The 24,251-nt window shown below is 34.9% G+C and overlaps 1 protein-coding gene across 1 annotated transcript; it reads left to right on the forward strand.

Annotated features, from left to right (window-relative positions):
* Window positions 1-21,394: 21,394 nt before the first annotated feature.
* On the forward strand, window positions 21,395-22,306 carry LOC114754657 (uncharacterized). The gene has a single exon (XM_028943447.1). The coding sequence runs from the start codon at window positions 21,395-21,397 to the stop codon at window positions 22,304-22,306; it is 912 nt and encodes a 303-aa protein (XP_028799280.1).
* Window positions 22,307-24,251: the final 1,945 nt, after the last annotated feature.

Genomic DNA, 24,251 nt, shown 5'->3' on the forward strand with positions numbered 1-24,251 from the left:
GGAGGAACACAAAGGAATCAAGGAAACCAAGATTTGTGAATTAAAAGGGATAGCATGGAATTTACAATTTAATGTTGACTTGCTTGATTATTACAAGATATTATGCTTGGAATGTATGCCATATATTACTTGAAATTTTTTGATGATAATGTGTTTGATTTGCTTGCATAGTATGCCTTGGCATAATGCATTGATTTATTGACTTGGAATGATTTGATATGGTGTTTATATGGCAAAGAGATAAAGGAATGTTTTATGAATTGATTGTAACAATTCTTGCATGTTTAACATTACTATTATAATTTCTTTCCCACTGAAATTTCTATGATCTCATTCCCCTCAATGTATAACAATCAATAGGAACCTCAAGTGGTTTTAACAAAGGCAAGGAGAAAGGGAAGGAAATCATATTGGAAGAAGGTTGAATATAATGCCATTGAAATTATGTTTTGTAATTGTTATGTATTATTGCAAACTATGTTAGAATATTGTATCAATGATCAAGTATGCTTATATGTGAGCAATTGATTAAGGAATCATGTTTAAGTATGTGTTATGTGATTGGAAGGAGTATGTGAAAGAAAAAGAAAAGGAAAAGGCAAGAATTATGAAAAGGGGATAAATGTTGAATTTTTAAGGGCCAAGTTTGACCAACAAAATTTTGTGCAATTGGTTGATTTTTGAATTGAAACTTGACAGGCTTATAGATCATATTTTTTATCTTTAGAACAAGTGGTCTTTAAAACAAGTGGTATTTCATTAAGTTTAGAGTTTTGTACAGAAATTTATGCCCTTTCAAAGTTGGGCATAAATTCTGAAAAGTGAAAAAATGACCAAATAAATAGTACCACTTTGAACAAAATATGGGATTGACACATGAGTTTTGGATGCCAATGAATATTTTTTCTTCAAAGAGCATGTCAAGAGCTTTTCATAGAACTTAGAATCATTTTATTTTGATTTTTCTAGAACTAGTTATGAATTTTCAAAGTTTAGCCTTTGTAATGGTTACCATGAATAGTAACCCGGATTTAAGAAATTTTAAAGTTCAACTTTTTCCAACTTAAGGCCATAACAAATGATCCAAAATGATTCCAATTGAGATAACATGTGGTATAAAAGTAAGATGTGACACAAATATCACCATACATGTACGCAAGATGAATGTGAGTGAATGACATGTTTACCTCATCTATCACATACTAGCTATTAGCATGCTTTCATACTCAATGTTTCATACTTTTATGCATGGCTATGGAACAACTAGAAACAAAGCATTATCCATTCACATATATCACATTTTGTCATCAATTAACATCATATACATCGACACATAAGCACATAATAAAGGTAAGTTCACTACTTTGTAACTCTATGCTTTTCCTCTTGCTCCCTTTTGCTTCTAAGTATCAAGGTTGCTTGATCAATCTTTCTATTTCTCTTCCTTAGTGTCTTATGGCCCTAAATATACAAACACATCACTGTCATTCATTCCTCAGAGCCATGATAACAAACAACATTCATACATAGCTCCTTTGAATACACTTTAACCCTTTAATCTTAGCTTTTGAGCATTAATTTCAATCTTTTTAAAATTAATTTCACATGGTATTCACCCATAAGTTTACATATAGAATTCATTTTCAAATACAAATTAAAAAAAATCCAATTCCTTCCCCTTTGAATAGACTTGGCCCAGACATATAGGGCTCAGGGTTTAACATTTTATTTTCAATTTCAATGCTTCTAAACTTACTTTCTTACTTTTACCTCACACAATTTTTCATTTTAAATACATTGGAAGCATTAAAACCATCAAATTTTATGCCTAAAAGATAGGTATGGGCAAAATTGTCACAAAGTTAAAGGGAAGTTGGATTCTTTCTAATTCCATCACAAAACCACTTGATTCTTACTCTTTTCTAGCTTTTAAGTATGATTCTACCATCAATCAATCTTTTTCATGACTTGAACATATTTGGATAGCATGAACACTTAGGGTTTTATGCTTCCAACTATTAACAAAAACCATAACCAAGCTTTACAAGATATAGAGTATCATAAACTACATTAAAAACCATGATCTTACTTTGTCATGAAGCTTAGTCTTGCATGGAACTTGAAAATCTTCTTCTTCTCCTCCTTCTTGGCCTTAAAATTTTGTGCTCCTCCCTTGCTCTTTTTCTTGGTCATCTAAACACACAAATAGGAGTGAGAAAGGGGTAAGTTTACTATTTTAGCTCGGGATTAATTCAAGTTACCATTTACGTCTTTTACTTTACCGCATGTCTTTTGATTAAACTATGTATTCCATGATCTTGCCAAGTGTCTGATGATCTTTTCTCATGTCTCATGATCTTGCCTTGCTTAGGAAAAAGACAAGGGTAATAAAGCATATGTCTTGACTTGCTTAGGAAGACAAGGGTTCTTTGTTTCTTTCCAACTTTGCCTTTTAACATATGCTTTTCTTTCCAATTTCGCCCTTTAACAAATGCTACAATTCCAACACTATCCTTCTCACAAAAATTGCACCAAGAGTGGGAAGAAAAATAGGGAGAAATTCGTTTAAAATCAATCCCTAGGTCATTACTCCATCAATCTTGCAATATTGCGCCATATCGAGTAGCTTTTCAAGTCTTGACTTCCACGATAGCACTAACATATGCTTTATTACCCTTTTCCTGTAATTATTCTTCTTTCCTCATCATGAATAACTCCATATAATATAATAATGCCAAAAATTAAGCAAGAGCCCTTACAGTTTTTATGCCTAAAAGGAAACATCAAATTATTTGATTTCACTATAATTTGACTGAATACTTTTTAATGTTCCCTGCCTCCAAAAATTCATTCATCTACATCATTCACTTCCTTTTATTGAGGAAACTTTCTATAATTTTTCTTAGACCAAAATTTAACATGTAGATTTCTCTTTTAAAGATTTCTTGGACACCCCCTTTTTTTTTTGTAAAATTTAGTTTTAAATTATTTTAAAGCTAGCTTCTTTACTTCTAAGGCTCAGTAATAATTTTACAATCTTACATAATAGCTCAAATAATTGTCTTCATTTCTGTCTGATTATTTGAGGCCTTTTCATATTTTAAATAATTAATTTTGTCTAATTTTTCCTTAATTAGCCAAAATTCTAAAAATTCATTCTAGGGGCATTTTGGTTATTTTTAACTTTAAATAGGTCTTAACACCTCATTTTGCATTTTCTGAAATTCTCCTGTAATTTTCGGGCATACTTTTCATTATTACTCTTTCTGCTTGAAACGTTTTAAAATTACAATTAGGTCCCTGCTAGGTTTAGCCTCAAAAATCATCCTTTTGAGGTCTCTAGCACAACATTTGACTCGTATTTATCCTCATTCCTTTTACTCGGCCCTCGAGACTTTACTACAACCTCTAACTTCTTTGTCCCTTGATCCCAAAAAACTTTTTCTTTACAATTTGGTCCTTGAGAATCTTTCTATCTTTTTAGAAAGTTTTTGGGACTCCTTCTAATAACCTGCCTATTTTAGGTTATTTCTTATACCTTTAGGCTTAAGATTCAGGATGTTACATTTAGCACCCTAAAATATTTTTTTGATAACACCTAGTATCTAGCAAATTGCATCCTAAAATATTTTCTAAACTAATTTTAGGATAATTGGTGTTACCAGGAAAATAATATAGGTTGCTGAATATACTAAAAATTAGTTTAAAATATTGAGTACTACTTAAAAAAAGTACTTTAGGGTGTAGCTTGCTAGATTCTAGGTGATGCTATTGGAAAAATATTTAAGAATGTAAATGTACTAAAAACTATTTTAGAATACTAGATACAACTAAAAGCATACTTTAAAGTGATGTGTTAAAAAAGGGGGAAAAAATATTTGGCCAGCCCCTTATTTTTACGCCCAAATGATGCAGCTTTCAGTAGAGGAGGGATAGAGGAGGGAAGCCGGTTCCATGAATTTAATGGTTTGACAATATAATGTAATGTAATAAGACAATACTTATATCAAATTCATTATATTCATTATGTCAGTTTCTTCAATCACATATGATCATGTGTTCTATTTGTGAAATATTAGACTTTAATATATAGCTAGTTTGAAACCTCTCTTTTTCCTTAGGATGGAAAAGAAAGAGAAGAAATTCCGAACCAGCTAATACTATTAGCTGCATTTAATTATAAATCCATACGAAACAAAAAAAGACACATATCTATATGTAATTAGAGAACTTGACGTCATAGATATAAAAAACTTGAATTGAGCTTTTTCCAATGTAATAATGATTATACTGAAGTCTTTTAGTAAAACATTAAGACTAGTAAAATTAACTTTATTATTTATATTAGATGAAATACAAATAAAACTGAAACAACATACAATACACACACACACACATAGAATATTCGATAATAGGGAATCTCAGTGCGTACAAATTAAATAATTACCATATCATATAAGAAAATCAAATAAAGCATCTGGGAATATATCCCTGCAATTATTTATTTATTTAATAATAATAAGAATAATAATAATCATCATCATTATCATCATCACCATCCACAAAGCGCTCAATTATTTTTGTTGTAGGCATTATTGATTAACCACGAAATGGCTTCTGAAGGTAGTCAATTATTTTCCGGTTCACTTAAAGCCTTTTGCAAAACTTGAGAAGAGATGGGTGGATCAGAGCCAAACACAGAATCTGCAATAGTCACTCCAGTATTTTGGCTACTAAGACTTGCAATGGCAATGGCATTGCCATAACCCACATTCTGTTGGAAGTGAATGAGACCAATTGGAAACACAAACACACGTATTTTGTTAAGCATTTTGGTGAGTAATCGATTCCCATCTTGGTTAGACGTCACAAATCCTACTAGAAGAGATCCTTCAATCACTACAAGGATCTCAGGCCACATAGATGTGTGTAAGGAGGGTTCAATCCATTCGGTGCAAAGTCAATGCGAGCAAGAGAGATTACGAGAGAGTTTAATCCATACAACATGTTTACGTCTACTGCAGTGACATTGGACCCATTAGGATTTGATGTGTCTTTGGCTTTATCCAGCCCAGAAAAGAAGTCCTCAGCTATCACAGCCTTTGGATCTTTGTAAAATTTCCTGTTCACAAAAACTACAAATTTAAGAGATTAACTGGTAAATTAGTTTGCTAAAGAACAATAAATGAATGAAGCTGCTAAAATTTTAAGTAGTATGCTTCCGGTCCTAAATACAAGACCCTTATACTAGTGTGTATAAGGGTCTTATATTTAGAACCGGAGGAGTATAATTAATACATATATACCTTATTTACTAGCTAAATCTTTGAGTCTAACGCATAAATCTTGAAGACGACTTGGATCATATGCGAGCACAAGAGAAGAAGCAGATGCCAAGAGGGTAACAACAAAGTACACTGTAACACCTCATGTTTAAATCAATTAACTTTCCTTGCGGAAGCATTTGGAATCACTTTTGAAGGCTACAATTGATGAAAAATCAAGTTTGAAAATTTTCATTTACGGGTTACTATTCATTGTCACGTTAAAATGTGACAAACTTCGAAAATTCATAACTAATTGTAGAAAAATTAAAATTGAGTGATTCTAAGTTCTACAGAAAGCTCTTTGGATAAAATTTTGAGGAAAAATAGCTTTTGAACTAATTTCCTTGAAATTCGAGGTCAATTTCCTTTGAAAAAGTTACTGTTCATTTGGTCATTTTCGGATTTTATTGTATTTTTGCCTAACTTTGGAAAGGCATAACTTTCTGCTCGGTTATCGGAATCGAGCAAACTACCCCTCATTTTAAAGAGAAACATCAGATCTCTTCGCTTGCCAAATCTTATGACCTAACTCACTCTTTTGATAGGTCAAACTAGAGCTACAAACTCACTACTCTAGGACTTACGTTTTATCCCTTAACATCTCTTTAATTCTTTTTATTTCTTTGGCATACATAACATGGCCTTATTCTTTCCCGTTCATGCTCATACACTTTCATTCATGCCATAAATATTATAATTAAATACATGGAATCATTGGCATCCATAACATAGTTTACAAAATAGGAGAATTATACATTCATCAACAGTCTCATCCATTAACAAGAATAATTCTCCGCTTACTTCTTCTTGCTTCTCATGCCATTATTGGCCATCGTTGATTGACCTATATGGTTGGTTAGGGAGGGGTGAGATTCGGGAGAATCTCAGTAGCAAACACTACCCATAAGCATGCAAGACATAATGCACATGCATGACATGTTATAACATTAACACATGAATGCCATGGAAAGTAAGCTAAAGCATTTCATGCTTCCATAACATATTGCCAAGGCAAAACATAACATAAACTTGCAAACATAACTTTGCAAACATTTCATCATAGCTTAGTCACATCATGGCAACACAATCACATCATGCAAGCATACATATCAAGCACACAGTATAGGTAAGTTCACTACCTTGTAACATGGCTTTCCCCTTGCTTTTCCTTTGATTCCCTTGTCTTTCCAACCATGTGAACATTCGGTCAACATCACCAAACATCCTCTTGGATGTTCGAAAGGTCCTAAACATAGTCACATTGATCATACAATCCATTAGGACCACTAGATTACATAAAGTTCAAGACTAGCTTTCTTGAACCTCAACCCTTTCTCTTAGTCTTAGGGTCTTCTTTCCAACTTTTCTAACATAAATCTTATCATTTCCCATCCTTAAGATCCATTTCTTGTCAATTAGGACCACTTTAGATGGCCTTAGATTCAAGAATACCAAATCTGGAAATTTTGCTTCGCGGGTACTGTTCACGCAGAATTTCCAGAATTTTTGCTCAACTTTGAAAATTCATAATTAATTCTAGAAAAATCCAAATTGAGTGGTTCCAAGTCTCACTGAAAGCTCCTTAAGTTAAATTTACATGAAAATTAGTTTCAGGAACCAATTCTACACCAAACAGCACCGAAATTGTACGGAACTCTTCCAAAAGTTCAACACTGTTTCCAGATTTCAAACCCTAACTTTGAAAAATCACCATAAATCGTACACATGTCCAAATGAAGTTTTCTACCTATGGATTTAAAGCTCACAGAGTGTACTTTAAGCATGCAAAATTTTAGAATCAGATACGCACAGTAACTAATCCGAAATAGGCATAAAATCAGGTGCTATAACCACCACATACCTTGTTTTAGAGTTTGATCTGGCTTGGAACCACTTGGCCTTTCTTTCTCCCTCTTCTTTCTCTCTCTAGAAACCATTTTGCAAGAGCTTCCCCATGGATTCCTTATGCTTGGACGAAATGATAGGGAGGGGAGGGGGTATTTATAGAAAAGCAGACTGAATCTGGACTGTTGATCTTAAAAATACGTGGCTCGATCTGGACCGTCCATTTTCTCTTTTGATCTTACGGTGACAAGTGTCCTATGACATCATGCTTACCTCATCATGATGATATCATGCTTACATCATCAAGCCACACGTCTTTAATCCAACCGCACATGTGTCTTGCATTCGACCGTACATGTGTCTTCCATCTAGCCGTACACGTAATATTTTCTTTTTCTCATCTAACTGTACACTTGTCACTTTCATGTCCTTTCATCATTTATCGCATTAAAATAGGGAGAAAATAAATGAAAATTCGTGTAAAAATATTTCCTTAATTATTTCTCCACTTATCAAGCCAATCTTGCACCGTAACAGATATTTTTCGGGTCCTGACTTACCCTGTACCACCGGGACAACTTCTTCTTAAAATTCTGGCCAATAAAAGGTACATATATGGTGCCATCTCAGAGGAGCATAGATGAAAATAATTAGCTCTACTGACAGGCTACTTAACCTTACTGAGTCATGCAGTAGAGATTTCACTATAACGGGTAGACAAAAGACTGTCTAAAATATTCCCATACTGCGTTTTGATTTTTATGCTGTCCATATATATCTTCTGGTGACTCAGCATGATGACTCGTCGGTGTCATGATTACGCTTGATGACTCAGCATGCTGACTCAACATCGTCATGATGGCTCTTAGATATTTTCTTTGGTTTTGTCTCCTATTTAGGGGACAAAATTATTTAATATTTGACTGGAGCATTTTATTCAATCCAGAGCTTTAAAAATTTATCCAAAAATATCATAAAATTCCTCATATTCTAGAGAAAATCTATGAATTTTCTCAGGTCATAACTCAACCTGTAGCCCCACTTAAAAATCATTCTTTAAAATGCCATTTTTTCGGCACAACTGGCTTTTAAGTATTCTTAAAGCCATTTTGCTTGTCTTCTGGGGATGAGACTAATTTTATAATTTTCTATAGTCTCTTAGATCATACATCCCCATTTTACCATAATTTTCTGATGTTTCCTTATGACTCAAACAATTAAATCTACCTCTACATCTCAAATTGAGCCCTAAACTCATAAATTCGTTTTAAGTTACCTCAGGGGTATTTTCATCATCTCTCTTCACAAAAGAGCCTTAGAATATTATTTTCCATTTTCTGGGATTTTCTTAGAATTTTCTAAGTACTTTTCATTTTTACCCCTAATGGCCGTAACTTTCTGAATTTACGGTTTTACCCCTGCTTAGGCTCAACCTCATAAAACCATCTCTTTGAGGCTTCTAACTTAACCTTTGGTCTGTATCTAGCCTCTTTTCTCTTTCTGGGCCTTTGAGATTTTACTGGAGCCTCTAACTTTGATTACCCTTTAGCCCCTTAAAACTTTCACTTTGCAGTTTAGTCCCTGAAACTGCTTTAACTTCCTTTCTCATCTTTAGAACCTCTACTAAAAAGGGGTCTGGTAGCCTATCTCATTCAGGCTATTTCTGATACTTCTAGGCCCAAAAATCGGGATGTTACATACACAACTTTCATCTTGGGTGTATATATCTCTATGATCTCTACCTCTTTCAATCAATTCTCTGTGTTTATGAGTTTATGAATGAACTTAGAGGATATCTACAAGGAGAAGCCATTGATGCGGTGTTTCGTTTGCTTTCAGGAAACAAACAAGGCTCAATATTTCACTTTTTTTTCCCCGTAAAAATAATATTCGGTATTTCTTCACCGGCAACTTCTTTATTCATAGGATCAGAGTTGTGACCCTTTCTTTACCAACTACATGTTTATTTCTACCTCTTTCACTTCTCCGTATTTATGAGTTTGGACTTTGAGGTTGTATGACCAATCTATATGTTTAAGAAGGGACAAAAGAATTGATCTTTGGTGCAATTTTCCGGTGGCTGTGTGCAATTTCCCTTAATGTTCTATCATGACGAAGAAAATGGCTTTAATTAATTATTGGAATGAATCAATAAATATTTAAATCTTTGCATTGAATGATCTAACTAAGTTTTCCACTCTATATTGAACAAGAACTATCATTTATGTCTTTTTAACCATCTTGGATGTTGTACACCCTCAAATTGACCCTTGCTTTACCAACTACATATATGCGTGCATCTTTTCCCCAGTATACATCTCATTAATTTATTAATGTGCATTTTTTTGACCTTTTCTTACTATTTTCTACATAATTATTGAACTTCTAATGCATTCATGTTGTCCCTGAATCCTAGTCATCACGTAAAAAGAAAAGAAAGAGGAGTCGCCACCAAAATTTTAAAAGGTTAATTTTGGAAACCTGAAAAAATGTGGTCTATGAAAACTGGATTAGGTTCATGAGTTGATTGTGTATGGGGAAGGTATTAGACACCCTACAACACCCGTACAAAAGAACAGTTACCCTAAGTCAACTACTCAAAATTAATATGACCTTTTGTATTATCTTTTAATTACCCTAAAAAATTAAAGATAGAAACAAAGAAAACTTTTCATTTACAAAAAGGAAAAAATTATTTACAAAGCTAAACTTGACATAGGATAGAAACTTATAGCCTACGTACCTTTTAGAGAAATCAAAACCCACATAGTTTAGGGAGTAAAAATGCGTGTCACTTGGTTAGTTTTTTTTTTTAAAAAATATTTATTCAATTAAAAAAGTGTTTTTTGTGGGTTGGTATTTTTTAATATATGAAAACAATTTCTATATTTTTATTTAGAAAATATTTTTTGAAAGAAATGTTGGATTAGCCTCCCTGCGGAGGTTCCTATAACCTCACATAGGAGAATAATCATTCGAGCCTACGGAGGTTCTAAAAACCTCATACTGTAACACCTCACATAATTATATCAATATACGAAATAAAATTATTTAAAAGTCCATACATATTTTTAATACTGCAATTAAGTTAAAATTTCAAAACATTTCTAACATAACTTAACAACATAAACTATTAAAGTCTTATAGTCATGGCAAATAAAAATATAACATAGCATGTGCTTGAGGAGCACAAAAGCCTTCACGGCTCACTCCATTGGTGCCTTCCCTTGATTCCTACTAGATCCTTCGCCTGAAAAATTGTTAATATAGGGGTGAGATCTAACGTCTCAGTAACTACTGAAATTCTAACCTATACAAGCAAATCATATATAATAAACCAAAAATCTGTTTATATGTGTGTATATAAATATATTAAAAATCACGGATTTGAGACATCCAATTCAATTTCATTTTTTTTCCAGCAATATACCAATATCATTTTTCTAATATATCCAAAATTAATGCAATATGATGCCTCCCTTATATCACCGTCCACCCTTATACCGCTGACTGGAGCCATAGGCTAACACATAGTCCGATAGGAACTAATCCATTTTACTGAATTATTCCAAGCTCACCGATACAAGAGATATATCCGGCCAAAGATATAGAGCTCAAGCTCGGACTATGGCTCCCCTCCTTTGTGAATAGGGAGGTGTCACATGTTCCACAACTCCAATGAATTCCCGGCCAAAGGAAAACATGGAAGAAGGGGCCCTGACAAGTGCCATCCACTGTGCACCGAGTGATGGCATACCACGTGGTAATTTTATATCCATGCAATCTCCTTCTATCCTTAGCCCAAAAATGCATGTCAGATGCCAATAATATTACATCATAAATACGTCCGCAAATATATTAAAAATCAGATAGCAATAAAACTTATATACCACTTAATAACAACTCATGACAATTCCATAGCCATCAATATATTTAAATATTAATCATAATTAATAGCAATAAATCTTAACAAAATCAAATGACATTCCAAAACATTTATTTGAAAAATCACAATATTATATTTCAATATATAAGAATATAGTAAATTCATAATACAATCATACACAATTCACATGTACAAGAAAGAATTTTCAGAGTTACCTGGTACTCTTTAGCTTACAAATGTTCACACAAAGATTACTCCAAAATTCTTAAGTCTACAAAATTGCACATAAATATTCATTAACATAAACTCAAAGCCACTCCAAAGCTACTCTAAAATTCTAAGACTACCCTCTAAACCAAAATTACATAAATATATTAACTCTCCCAAATCTAGGCATTTATAATAGATTTTATTTTGAAAAATAATTTACATATAAGGCTATTTAAATTTAACAAAAGTATATATATATTTAATTATAAACAAACTGTAGCTTTATTTAATTTTACAAAATTCTCAATTTATAAATTTTCAAGCCTTCAAAAATTATTTCAACAATATATCTTTAACTTATTCAATATTTAAACCGATTAAAACCTCAATAATATATTAAATAACTCAAATAAATTATTTAACTCAAATTTAATCAGTACAAACATATTACAAGTCTAAATAACAAACTTTTCAACTAAAATCTTAGTTTAAAATTCTCAAAATAATCATTCAACAAAAATAAACCGATTAAAATTCCTTAATAATGTATCTTTAAATTTCTACGGTCATATATTGTCAAAACTCTATATTTACTCTATACCCAAACAGTAAAATTTTCTCTAAACATTATAATGATAATAATAATATAAAGCTATAAATATTTAGGAAATATTCATAAAGGAAATTTGATAAAGAGAAGTATATTTGTGTACCTAAATGATCCCCAAAACTTGTCCCGACTGTCAGATCACGTATTTCAGCTCAACTTCTCGCTCTCTTCTTCTCTTCTCTCTCTCTCTTTCTCTTGTCTTTTGCTCTCTCTCTCTCTATCTCTTTTCTTCTGGCTTGAAAATATAACTTGTGAGAACGTTTAACACCCCCCTCATATCCCTCCATTGCTCCCTTCTCATTTTTCCACTTTCATCCGCTTCTTCCTCCCTTTTCCTTCTTCATTTAATACCCTTCCATTGTTTTTCAACCTTACCCCATGTTTTTCTTTGTTCTTCATTGAATCTTCTTCCAAAATTCTTTCCTCATTAATGCAACCACTCCCCCTCCCCCATCTTTTCCACCGAATTCGGTGGAAAAGATGACTTTTATTTTTTTTATTTTTTTAATAATAATATATTATTATATAGATTTAATTACAATTTTTTTTTTGAAAAAAAAAGCGTATGTTACAATTCTTCCCACCTAAAAAGAATTTTGTCCCCAAAATTCGATACATGCAAAGCGAAAGAAATTACTTCAAGCAGCAGACACTTACAAATATCTATACTACACATCAAGAGCACAACACAAGTACAAAAAGTACAAGTACAAGTATACCATAATACAATCACCAAAACTAACACAACACTAACTCTTCCTAATCAAACAAGTTAGGAAAATCACGCCGCATTCGCTCTTCGGTTTCCCAGGTGGCATCTCCAGTAGACATTCCTTTCCAGAAAACCTTAAGTAACCGAATAGTTTTATTCCGAAGTTGCTTATCCTTAGCGTCCAAAATGCGTTCAGGTTCGGCCTTGAAAGTAAGATTCTCTTGTAACTCGATCTCTTCAGGCTCAATCACATGAGATGGATCTGGGTGGTACTTCTTGAGTTGTGACACGTGGAATACATTATGAATATTGGCCAGTTGTGGAGGTAGGGCAATTCTGTAAGCCACTGGTCCTACTCTCTCCAAAATTTCATAAGGACCTATGAAACGGGGAGTGAGTTTCCTTGCTCGAATTGATCTTCCAATACCCGTCATCGGTGTGACTCTTAGAAATACATGGTCTCCTACCATGAATTCCAATGGTCGTCTTCTCCTATCTGCATAACTTTTCTGTCTGCTTTGGGCAGTAAGCAACTTCTGTTGTATCATCTTAATCTTCTGAGTTGTGTAATCCACCAGTTCTGGACCTATCAAACTTCTCTCGCTCAACTCTGTCCAACAAAGTGGAGCTCTACACTTTCTTCCGTACAATGCTTCATAAGGCGCCATCTGAATACTTGAGTGGAAGCTATTATTGTAAGCAAACTCTGCTAAAGGAAGGTGATCATCCCAATTTCCTTTTAATTCAATTGCACAAGCTCTTAACATGTCCTCAAGAGTCTGGATAGTTCTCTCTGTTTGTCCATCAGTTTGGGGATGGTAGGCAGTGCTAAACCTCAACCGTGTTCCCATGGCGTCTTGCAACGATCTCCAAAACCTTGAAGTGAACCGTGGATCTCGATCTGATATGATACTCTTTGGTGTGCCATGTAATCGGACAATCTCCTTCACATAGATCTGTGCTAGCTTTTCCAAAGAATAATTTGTCTTGATGGCTAGAAAATGAGCTGATTTAGTCAACTGTCAACAATCACCCAAATAGCATCATGCCCAGATTGAGTTCTAGGAAGACCTGTGACAAAGTCCATGGAGATACTATCCCACTTCCATTCTGGAATCTCTAGATTTTGCAATAATCCTGGAGGCTTCTGGTGTTCAATCTTGACCTTTTGGCAAGTTAGACAACGAGAGACAAACTCAGTTACATCTTTCTTCATACTAGGCCACCACCAGTTTCGCTTTAGATCATGGTACATTTTGGTCACTCCAGGGTGGATAGTATATTTGCTTCTATGAGCTTCATCAAGTAGTAGCTTCTTTAACTCTTTATCATTGGGGAGGCACACCCTCGCTTTATATCTTAGTATCCCATCTTCACCAATATTAAACTTGGACTCTTTTCCTTGTTCAACTTCTTCTCTAACCCCTAGTAGATACTCATCCTCCAATTGGGAAATTTTAATTTCCTTCCAAGTTGTACTCTCAATGGTTAGTGCTTTCATGGTAGCAACTAACCCAGACATTATATCAATAGGTGTACTTTGCACCTCCTGCAGTAGGTTCCACTCCTTGACCATCAACTGGGCTGCATGGATAGATTTTCTACTTAAGGCATCTGCTACAATGTTTGCCTTCCCTGGATGATACTTTAGCTCATAATCATAATCCTTAAGAAACTCCATCCACCTTCTTTGTCTCATGTTAAGTTCTTTTTGATCAAACAAGTACTTCAAACTCTTATGGTCGCTAAAAATTTCAAATTGCGAACCATAGAGATAGTGCCTCCAAATCTTCAATGCAAATACGACTGCTGCCAATTCCAAGTCGTGAGTAGGGTAGTTTTCCTCATGCGGCCTCAATTGTCGAGAAGCATAAGCAATTACCTTACCATTTTGCATTAATACAGCCCCAAGACCCTTCTTAGAAGCATCAGTATACAAAGTGAAAGATTGTGTAGGGTCTGGAATCACAAGTACTGGTGCGGTGGTCAACTTGGTCTTTAAAGTCTGAAAGGCTGCTTCGCATTTCTCAGTCCAAACAAACGGTTGCTCCTTTTTAGTTAGTCTGGTTAAGGGCATAGCTATCTGCGAAAAGCCTTTAATGAATCTCCTATAGTAGCCTGCTAGTCCTAGAAAGCTTCTGATTTCTGTGACACTCTGTGGTCGGTCCCACTTTAACACTGCATCAATCTTACTAGGGTCTACCGACACACCTTCAGCTGATACAACATGACCCAAGAATTTTACTTCTTTGAGCCAAAACTCACACTTTGACAACTTTGCATAGAGTTTGTGTTCCCTTAACACTTGCAGCACAATTCTAAGATGCTGTTTATGCTCTTCCTCATCCTTAGAGTAAATAAGGATGTCATCAATAAAGATCACTACGAATTTATCCAAGTAAGGTCGAAAGATTCTGTTCATATAATCCATAAAGACAGCTGGAGCATTGGTTAACCCAAACGGCATAACAAGGAATTCATAGTGGCCATATCTTGTTCTAAATGCAGTTTTTGGGATGTCCTCAGATCTAACTCTTAATTGGTGATAACCTGACCTTAAGTCAATCTTAGAGAATATTGACGCTCCAGATAGCTGGTCAAGTAGATCATCGATCCTGGGCAAAGGGTACTTGTTCTTTATGGTTACCTTATTCAATTGGCGGTAATCAATGCACAGTCTCATGCTCCCATCCTTCTTCTTCACAAAGAGCACAGGCGAACCCCAAGGAGATACACTCGGCCTAATGAAGCCCTTTTCCAGCAACTCCTCGATCTGTTTCTTTAACTCTGCTAATTCTGATGGAGACATCCGATAAGGAGCTTTAGAGATAGGCTCAGTTCCAGGTACAAGATCAATGGAGAACTCCACTTCTCTCTCTGGAGGCAAACCTGTTATCTCCTCTGGAAACACATCCGGGAATTCACTCACCACTGCAATCTCCTCTACACCTTTTTCAGCTGTTGTGTGAATGGAGAAGAACACCATGTAGGCTTGACAACCCTTTCGAATACACTTTTCAACTTGCACTAAAGACAGCAGTTGTGGCCCACTAGAACTGGCGAAGGCGACCGGTAAAGAAATGGTCTTCCTTCTACAATCTAGGATGGCGTCATTTGCTGACAACCAATCCATTCCTACAATCAGGTCAATCCCTTTAAGGGTAGACAAACAAGGTCTATAGTGGATGTTCTACCCTCAAATTCAATCATGCAATTCAAGCATGCTTTAGAAGTTTTCACCGAGGCTCCCGCCGGTGTAGAGACAATCACATCACAAGGCAATTCATACATATGCATACTTAGACGAGGCACATAATCATTAGATATAAATGAGTGTGTTGCACCAGAATCAAATAAAGCTCGAGTTTCAAAGCCTTGGAGTTTGAGAATACCTTTAATCAAATTGGGAGAAGTGTCAGCTTCTTCTTGAGATAGTGCAAACACTCTTCCTGGGACTGCAGCTCTAGTATCATTGACGCCTCGTGAGCCTTCCTCACAGAATCTGAAAATATGGCCCGGTTTCCCGCACTTGAAGCAGATAATGCAATTTCCTTGATGCACCTTCCCACACTTGGCACACCTTTGACTATTGGCAGTGCTAGTGATAGGAGCTGTAGAACCCTTGTAAGAGCTCTGTCCCCCACTGACCTGACTCCTCGGAGGTCCATTGAATTGACTCCTCAAGGGTCCACTGAATTGACTCCTCAAGGGTCCACTGAATTGACTCCTCGAAGGTCCACCAGATTGATTCCTTGAGGGCTGATTAAACCGCTTCTTGGAGTTGTTGAAGCTGTAAGTATTCTTCTTACTGATTCCTCCCGTAGGTCTCATGAATGGAACGGACCTTGTATAAGATTCTTTTCTCTTCTCAGCTTCTTCTTCTCTCATTCTTCTAGCAATGATTCGCAATTTGGTGCACATTTTTTCAAAATCAGTAATCTCCAAGGGTGCTAGAGCTGTTCTTAATTCTGGCCTAGCCTTTTCCAGTAGCCTATCAGCCATCCATTTTGAGTCAGGTTGCGTCTGCGGATAAGTAATGTACTTAACTAACTCAAGAAATCGAGCAATGAAGTCTTCCTCATTTAAGTTCCCTTGCTTAAAGGCATAGAATTCTGCTTCTTGATCCGCTCTAAGGGCATTAGGAAAATAGTGTTGGAAGAATTTCTCCTTGAACCTTTCCCAAGTTATCTCTACACTTTCAAAAGGCTTGATGCTGTCCCACCACTTCCTTGCTGCCTTTTGTAACAGCTGCTCAGCAAGTTGCACTTTTTCCTGCGAGGTGCAGATTACTATTCTGAATATAGTCTCCAGCCTTTCGATCCATTCTTCAGCTTCAGATGGATTCAGCCTACCCTCAAACTTAGGAGGATCAAACTTCCTAAAACTTTCCCAGATCAGTGTGATACGGGCAAGGTCTTGTTGAGAAAGTGCACTGCTGTCACCTTTCGATTCCGTGCCTCTAAGGGTATCACCTATTGACTGATGGTCACTGGGAGCTTTATCATCAACAGGGCCATTTTCTTCCTGATGGCTATCACATTGACCTTTGATTGTCAAAAGCTCGTCCTCATGTCTCCTTACTCTTCGATCAATGCTCACAACATAATCTCGTAATTCTCGCAAAATAGCATCATTATCTTGATGAGAAGGAACATTTTGATGTGGAACTGGGGTAGAATTAGTCCTTCGAGTGTTCACCATCCTTCCTTCCTATGTAGAATAGCAGAAGGACACCAGGTAAACTAAGCAGCGTTACTAAAATAAACTTTTAATCTAAAAACTAAAGGGAAGTGCACATGTTATTATATTTAAATTGCCATGACCCCTAGCCATTTTTTTTTTCAAACCTTTTGGGAAAATACTTTACATAAAAGTTAATTAAAAAGCCATGGAACGTTACAGCTCTGATACCAAAAATGTAACACCTCACATAATTATATCAATATACGAAATAAAATAATTTAAAAGTCCATACATATTTTTAATACTGCAATTAAGTTAAAATTTCAAAACATTTCTAACATAACTTAACAACATAAACTATTAAAGTCTTATAGTCATGGCAAATAAAAATATAACATAGCATGTGCTTGAGGAGCACAAAAGCCTTCACGGCTCACTCCATTGGTGCCTTCCCTTGATTCCTACTAGATCCTTCGCCTGAAAAATTGTTAATATAGGGGTGAGATCTAACGTCTCAGTAACTACTGAAATTCTAACCTATACAAGCAAATCATATATGATAAACCAAAAATCTGTTTATATGTGTGTATATAAATATATTAAAAATCACGGATTTGAGACATCCAATTCAATTTCATTTTTTTTTCCAACAATATACCAATATCATTTTTCTAATATATCCAAAATTAATGCAATATGATGCCTCCCTTATATCACCGTCCACCCTTATACCGCTGACTGGAGCCATAGGCTAACACATAGTCCGATAGGAACTAATCCATTTTACTGAATTATTCCAAGCTCACCGATACAAGAGATATATCCGGCCAAAGATATAGAGCTCAAGCTCGGACTATGGCTCCCCTCCTTTGTGAATAGGGAGGTGTCACATGTCCCACAACTCCAATGAATTCCCGGCCAAAGGAAAACATGGAAGAAGGGGCCCTGACAAGTGCCATCCACTGTGCACCGAGTGATGGCATACCACGTGGTAATTTTATATCCATGCAATCTCCTTCTATCCTTAGCCCAAAAATGCATGTCAGATGCCAATAATATTACATCATAAATACGTCCGCAAATATATTAAAAATCAGATAGCAATAAAACTTATATACCACTTAATAACAACTCATGACAATTCCATAGCCATCAATATATTTAAATATTAATCATAATTAATAGCAATAAATCTTAACAAAATCAAATGACATTCCAAAACATTTATTTGAAAAATCACAATATTATATTTCAATATATAAGAATATAGTAAATTCATAATACAATCATACACAATTCACATGTACAAGAAAGAATTTTCAGAGTTACCTGGTACTCTTTAGCTTACAAATGTTCACACAAAGATTACTCCAAAATTCTCAAGTCTACAAAATTGCACATAAATATTCATTAACATAAACTCAAACCACTCCAAAGCTACTCTAAAATTCTAAGACTACCCTCTAAACCAAAATTACATAAATATATTAACTCTCCCAAATCTAGGCATTTATAATAGATTTTATTTTGAAAAATAATTTACATATAAGGCTATTTAAATTTAACAAAAGTATATATATATATATATATTAATTATAAACAAACTGTAGCTTTATTTAATTTTACAAAATTCTCAATTTATAAATTTTCAAGCCTTCAAAAATTATTTCAACAATATATCTTTAACTTATTCAATATTTAAACCGATTAAAACCTCAATAATATATTAAATAACTCAAATAAATTATTTAACTCAAATTTAATCGTAAAACATATTACAAGTCTAAATAACAAACTTTTCAACTAAAATCTTAGTTTAAAATTCTCAAAATAATCATTCAACAAAAATAAACCGATTAAAATTCCTTAATAATGTATCTTTAAATTTCTACGGTCATATATTGTCAAAACTCTATATTTACTCTATACCCAAACAGTAAAATTTTCTCTAAACATTATAATGATAATAATAATATAAAGCTATAAATATTTAGGAAATATTCATAAAGGAAATTTGATAAAGAGAAGTATATTTGTGTACCTAAATGATCCCCAAAACTTGTCCCGACTGTCAGATCACGTATTTCAGCTCAACTTCTCGCTCTCTTCTTCTCTTCTCTCTCTCTCTTTCTCTTGTCTTTTGCTCTCTCTCTCTCTATCTCTTTTCTTCTGGCTTGAAAATATAACTTGTGAGAACATTTAACACCCCCCTCATTTATATCCCTTCATTGCTCCCTTCTCATTTTTCCACTTCCATCCGCTTCTTCCTCCCTTTTCCTTCTTCATTTAATACCCTTCCATTGTTTTTCAACCTTACCCCATGTTTTTCTTTGTTCTTCATTGAATCTTCTTCCAAAATTCTTTCCTCATTAATGCAACCACTCCCCCTCCCCCATCTTTTCCACCGAATTCGGTGGAAAAGATGACTTTTATTTTTTTTATTTTTTTTAATAATAATATATTATTATATAGATTTAATTACAATTTTTTTTTTGAAAAAAAAATCGTATGTTACACATACAGCTTGAAAAAACATTTTGAGATATTATATATATATATTTAAAAAAGACTTTTTATTTTATTATTTATTCATAAATGTGGGGCCAAAATTATTCTCTTTCTTTTCATTTCAAAAAGAAAAGGGAAAATAACAAGAAAATACCACCTGAATTTCAAAAAGACAAATAAGACACTTGAATAAACAAAATGACAAATAAGGCACTGCGTACCAATATGGAATTCAGATTTTTAGCCAAAGACGAAATTGCCCTGATGATGAATGAGGTAAAACGAAGTGAAGATGATGAGGAAATAAACATAGAACCAAGTTGAGCAGCATGTGAAGAAGGAAAGAGGAATGCTGGAGCAACACATTAAAGCTGAAAAGAGGTAAGTTTAAGTCAGTAGTCTTTGGAAATGGTATAATCTTACTCCTCTGCATCACCATTTTCTTGGGATTGCTGATTTAATAGATTTTGGTTGTGGGCAAGACGGTTTGTAGTAAGAGAGAGAGTGAACATGTCGCATTACGTGATGGTGGGGTTTAGGAAGTTCTTTTTTGTGGCTGCTTTATGGCGCAATGGTGGGGACGAGTGTGTTGGAGATGAGGTTTTATGCTTTATATTGACTATTTCAAATGACGTAGCGGAAATCAAAAAAGGTGGCAAGCAATTGCGTAGGCGTGAAGTTTGCATTCAGGTGGTGAATGTTGTTAAAATCAATAATAGAGTTGTGAAACCCTATAATAAAGTTGCGAATAGAAGAAAAGTTTCTCTCTGTATGTGTGTTTTGGGTGTCACGTATGTTGATGGAAACTAATTCGCGCAGAAGTTAATTTTTTTTATTTAATGTTGTTTGCTGCAGGTTAGCAAGTGGTGATGTCTTGTAACATTGTATCAACATCTTCAAGAAGACTTGCTTGTTATTTTCACGTAGATGGGAAGTTTGTAGAAAATGGCGATGGTGAAGTTAAATACTGTGGTGGGACTGTCAGAGTAAGAGTAATAAATAAGGGTACAAAACTTGAAAATTTGAGGGCAATGATAGGAGAATGGTTTAGCATAGATTGTCATAGCTGTGATATTAAATACACTTTGAGTTTTGATGAGAGGGTATTGGTAGATCTTATAGATGATGGTGAAGTTGATAATCTATTTAAATATAATGACTGTAACGCACATATTTATATAGCACATAAAGGTAATGACAATGTGGAGGAAGGAATGGGTTATCCAAAAAGGTAAGTGAGAAATTTTTTTTATGGTTATGAAAGTTGATAATTGTTGTAATATTGTAGTAAATCTCTTAACAACAGTGGTAATTATAAATGCAGGATCTCAAGAATGGTAGGACTGTCAGAACAGAGTGATGAGCCTACGTTAGAGGGAAATGCTTTGGAAAGTACAAGTTCTGGAGGCAGTGAAAGACCTAATGTAAGCCTGCCATACGGAGTAGTGAGTGCACCTACACCTTTGCCAGAGATGAATTCTTTGAAATGGAAGGAATTATTGTTAGGATGGAACTAGACTTTTGCAAATGCAGAAGATTTCAAAAACAAAGTACATAAGTTCAGTATTGCAAACAAGTTTGAGTACAAGTATGTGAAAAATTGTAGGGAAAAAATGTATGTGAAATGTAGTGTTGAAGGTTGTCCGTGGAGCATAAGTGCAAGAGCAGGTAGAAAGAGTACTCCCTTTTTACGTGTGGCAACATTCATAAATGAGCATGTTCATAATGCTCAAGACAATCTTCGTGTGGAACATTGTGGTTCAACTAGCTTGACATCATCAATCATCATTGATAAGGTAAATGATCACATAGACAGGCTTCCAAATGATATAAGGAAGAGTTTAGAAAGAGATTATGGTGTGAAGTTGACATATAAACAAGCATACAGGGCGAAGCAAAAAGCTTTAGAGGACATACATGGCAGGCCTGACCAGTCTTATATGCTTATTCCATGGATATGTGAACGGTTGAAGGAAACAAATAACAAAACTGTGGCCAAATGGGTGGGTAATACTAATAACACATTTGAGCGTGCATTCATAGCATATGGGTGTTGTATAGAAGGCTTTATAGCTGGTGCTAGACATGTACTATACATTGATGGATGTCATTTAAGTGGATCGTATAAGGGGACATTACTGTCGGCCTCTGCTTATGATGCTGACAATGAATTGTTACCTTTTGCGATTGCTATTGTAAAGGGAGAGACACTTGAGGATTGGACATGGTTCTTATACATGATTAAGGAGATAGTTGGGTCGATGGAATTGACAATTGTGTCAGATCGACACAATGCAATAATAGGTGCTGTGCAAGCAATATTTGGTGGTGAGAGGCATGCATACTGTTACAGACATGTTAAGGAAAACTTCAGTGCACAAATGATTAAATTAAATAGAGGAAAGAGGAAGACTAGTGGGAAAGCAAGGGAGGAGGGACTGCAATACCTGGATGCCATTGCATATGCAAGGCTTGACATCGAGTTTGATGGTGCAATAGATAACATGAGAAAGTTCAATCTATAATTATTTGAGTAGCTTCTTAATCATGGTGATGTTGAAAGGTGGGCCTTAAGTAAATTCCCATTTAAACAGTGGGATAACATCACAACAAACCTTGCTGAGTCATTCAATGCTTAGATGTTGAAAGAGAGACGATATAATGTTGCCCAACTTATACATGAGCATCGTGAGAAAGTGGCAAAGAAGATGTATGCAGCAAGCATAGCAATGAGTAATTGGAAAAATGGTGTAGGCCCAAACATAGATGCAAAATTGGTGGACAATGTTGCTAGATCAGCACGCATGTTGAGTGTACCTTATGAAGGAGGTAGGGTGTGTGTCCATATAGCAAAAGGAGCTGTACATGTTGATCTTGGTCTAGGTGAATGCACCTGTGCAGCTTGGCAAATGTCAGGCATTCCATATCCCCATGCCTGTGCAGCTATTAAGGCTGTGAATTACAATGTGTATGATTTTGTTGATGAATGCTACAAGATTACATTACAGTAAAAGATTTATGGCAGGACTATGATTCCAGTGGTGACAGTAGACATGCCAAATCCTAACAATTACTAGGTGAAAAATATAGCAAGTCAAGTGTTCTTGGTATTGCCTTTGACTAATCGACTACCAGGAAGCCCTAAAATAAAAAGACAAGAGTCATAGTTCCAAAATAGGAAGATCTACCATTGTAGCACATGCCAACAAGTTGGGCACACAAGAAGAACATGCAAGAATCCAAACCCAAGTTGAAGTTAGATGTCAATAGATATGGTGATTTTTTTGGTATAAATGGAATGCTTTTGAACCCTTCTTAACATTTTTGGTACATGGGTTAGTAGACAGGGTATCACATTTGCATATGATTTTAATGAATGTGATATGTTTTGTGGGTTGAATGACAAGAAACATTAAGTGCTGGTTTAATCTTAATGTTAACTTGTCATTTGAATATATGTAATGTATCTGCTGTCATATTGCTACTGGTTTTTGGTAAATATTGTTGCGTGAATGGTACATTCCATTGCACGTGTAGTTAGTATGAAAGTTAATGGTTCAATGTTTACCGTGATGTCCTTGAGGTGCAGTCATTTGAATATATGTAATGTATCTGCTGTCATATTACTGCTGGTTTTTGGTAAATACTATTGCGTGAATGGTATATTCCATTGCATGGGTAGTTAGTATGAAAGTTAATGGTTCAATGTTTACCGTGATGTCCTTGAGATGCAGTCATTTGAATATATGTAATGCATCTGCTGTCATGTTGCTGCTGGTTTTTGGTAAATACTATTGCGTGAATGGTACATTCCATTGCACGTGTGGTTAGTATGAAAGTTAATGGTTCAATGTTTACCGTGATGTACTTGAGGTACAGTCATTTGAATATATGTAATGTATTTGCTGTCATATTGCTGCTGGTTTCTAGTAAAATTCAACATCGAATTGTATTATTCATGGCAGAAAATCTGCCCAGCCCGCCAAAAGGTTGCAAAACCCAATATACAAGTAGTAAATTGAACTGAGAAAGTTGTAAATCCCACTATGTGTTTTGCAAAATTCATCGCCGAGTTGTATCATTTTAAAACCAAAGTTGCCCATTCCAATAAACATAAGGCTGCAAAACCTAGTATACAAGTAGTAAATAGCACTGAGAAAGTTGTAAATCCCACTATGTGTTTTGCAAAACTCAGCGCCGAGTTCTATTGTTTTAAAACCAAAGTTGCCCAGCCCAATAAACATAAGGCTGCAAAACCCAGTATACAAGTAGTAAATCGCGATGTGAAAGTTGTAAATCCCACTATGTGTTTTGCAAAATTCAACGCCGAGTTCTATTATTTTAAAACCAAAGTTGCCCATCCCAATAAACATAAGGCTGGAAAACCCAGTATACAAGTAGTAAATAGCACTATGAAAGTTGTAAATCCCACTATGTGTTTTGTGAAATTCAGCGTGGAATTGTATGGTT

This window comes from Neltuma alba, unplaced genomic scaffold, assembly GCF_004799145.2.
Source record: "Neltuma alba isolate B1F8T4 unplaced genomic scaffold, ASM479914v2 tig00010174_pilon, whole genome shotgun sequence".
Taxonomy (NCBI): domain Eukaryota; kingdom Viridiplantae; phylum Streptophyta; class Magnoliopsida; order Fabales; family Fabaceae; genus Neltuma; species Neltuma alba.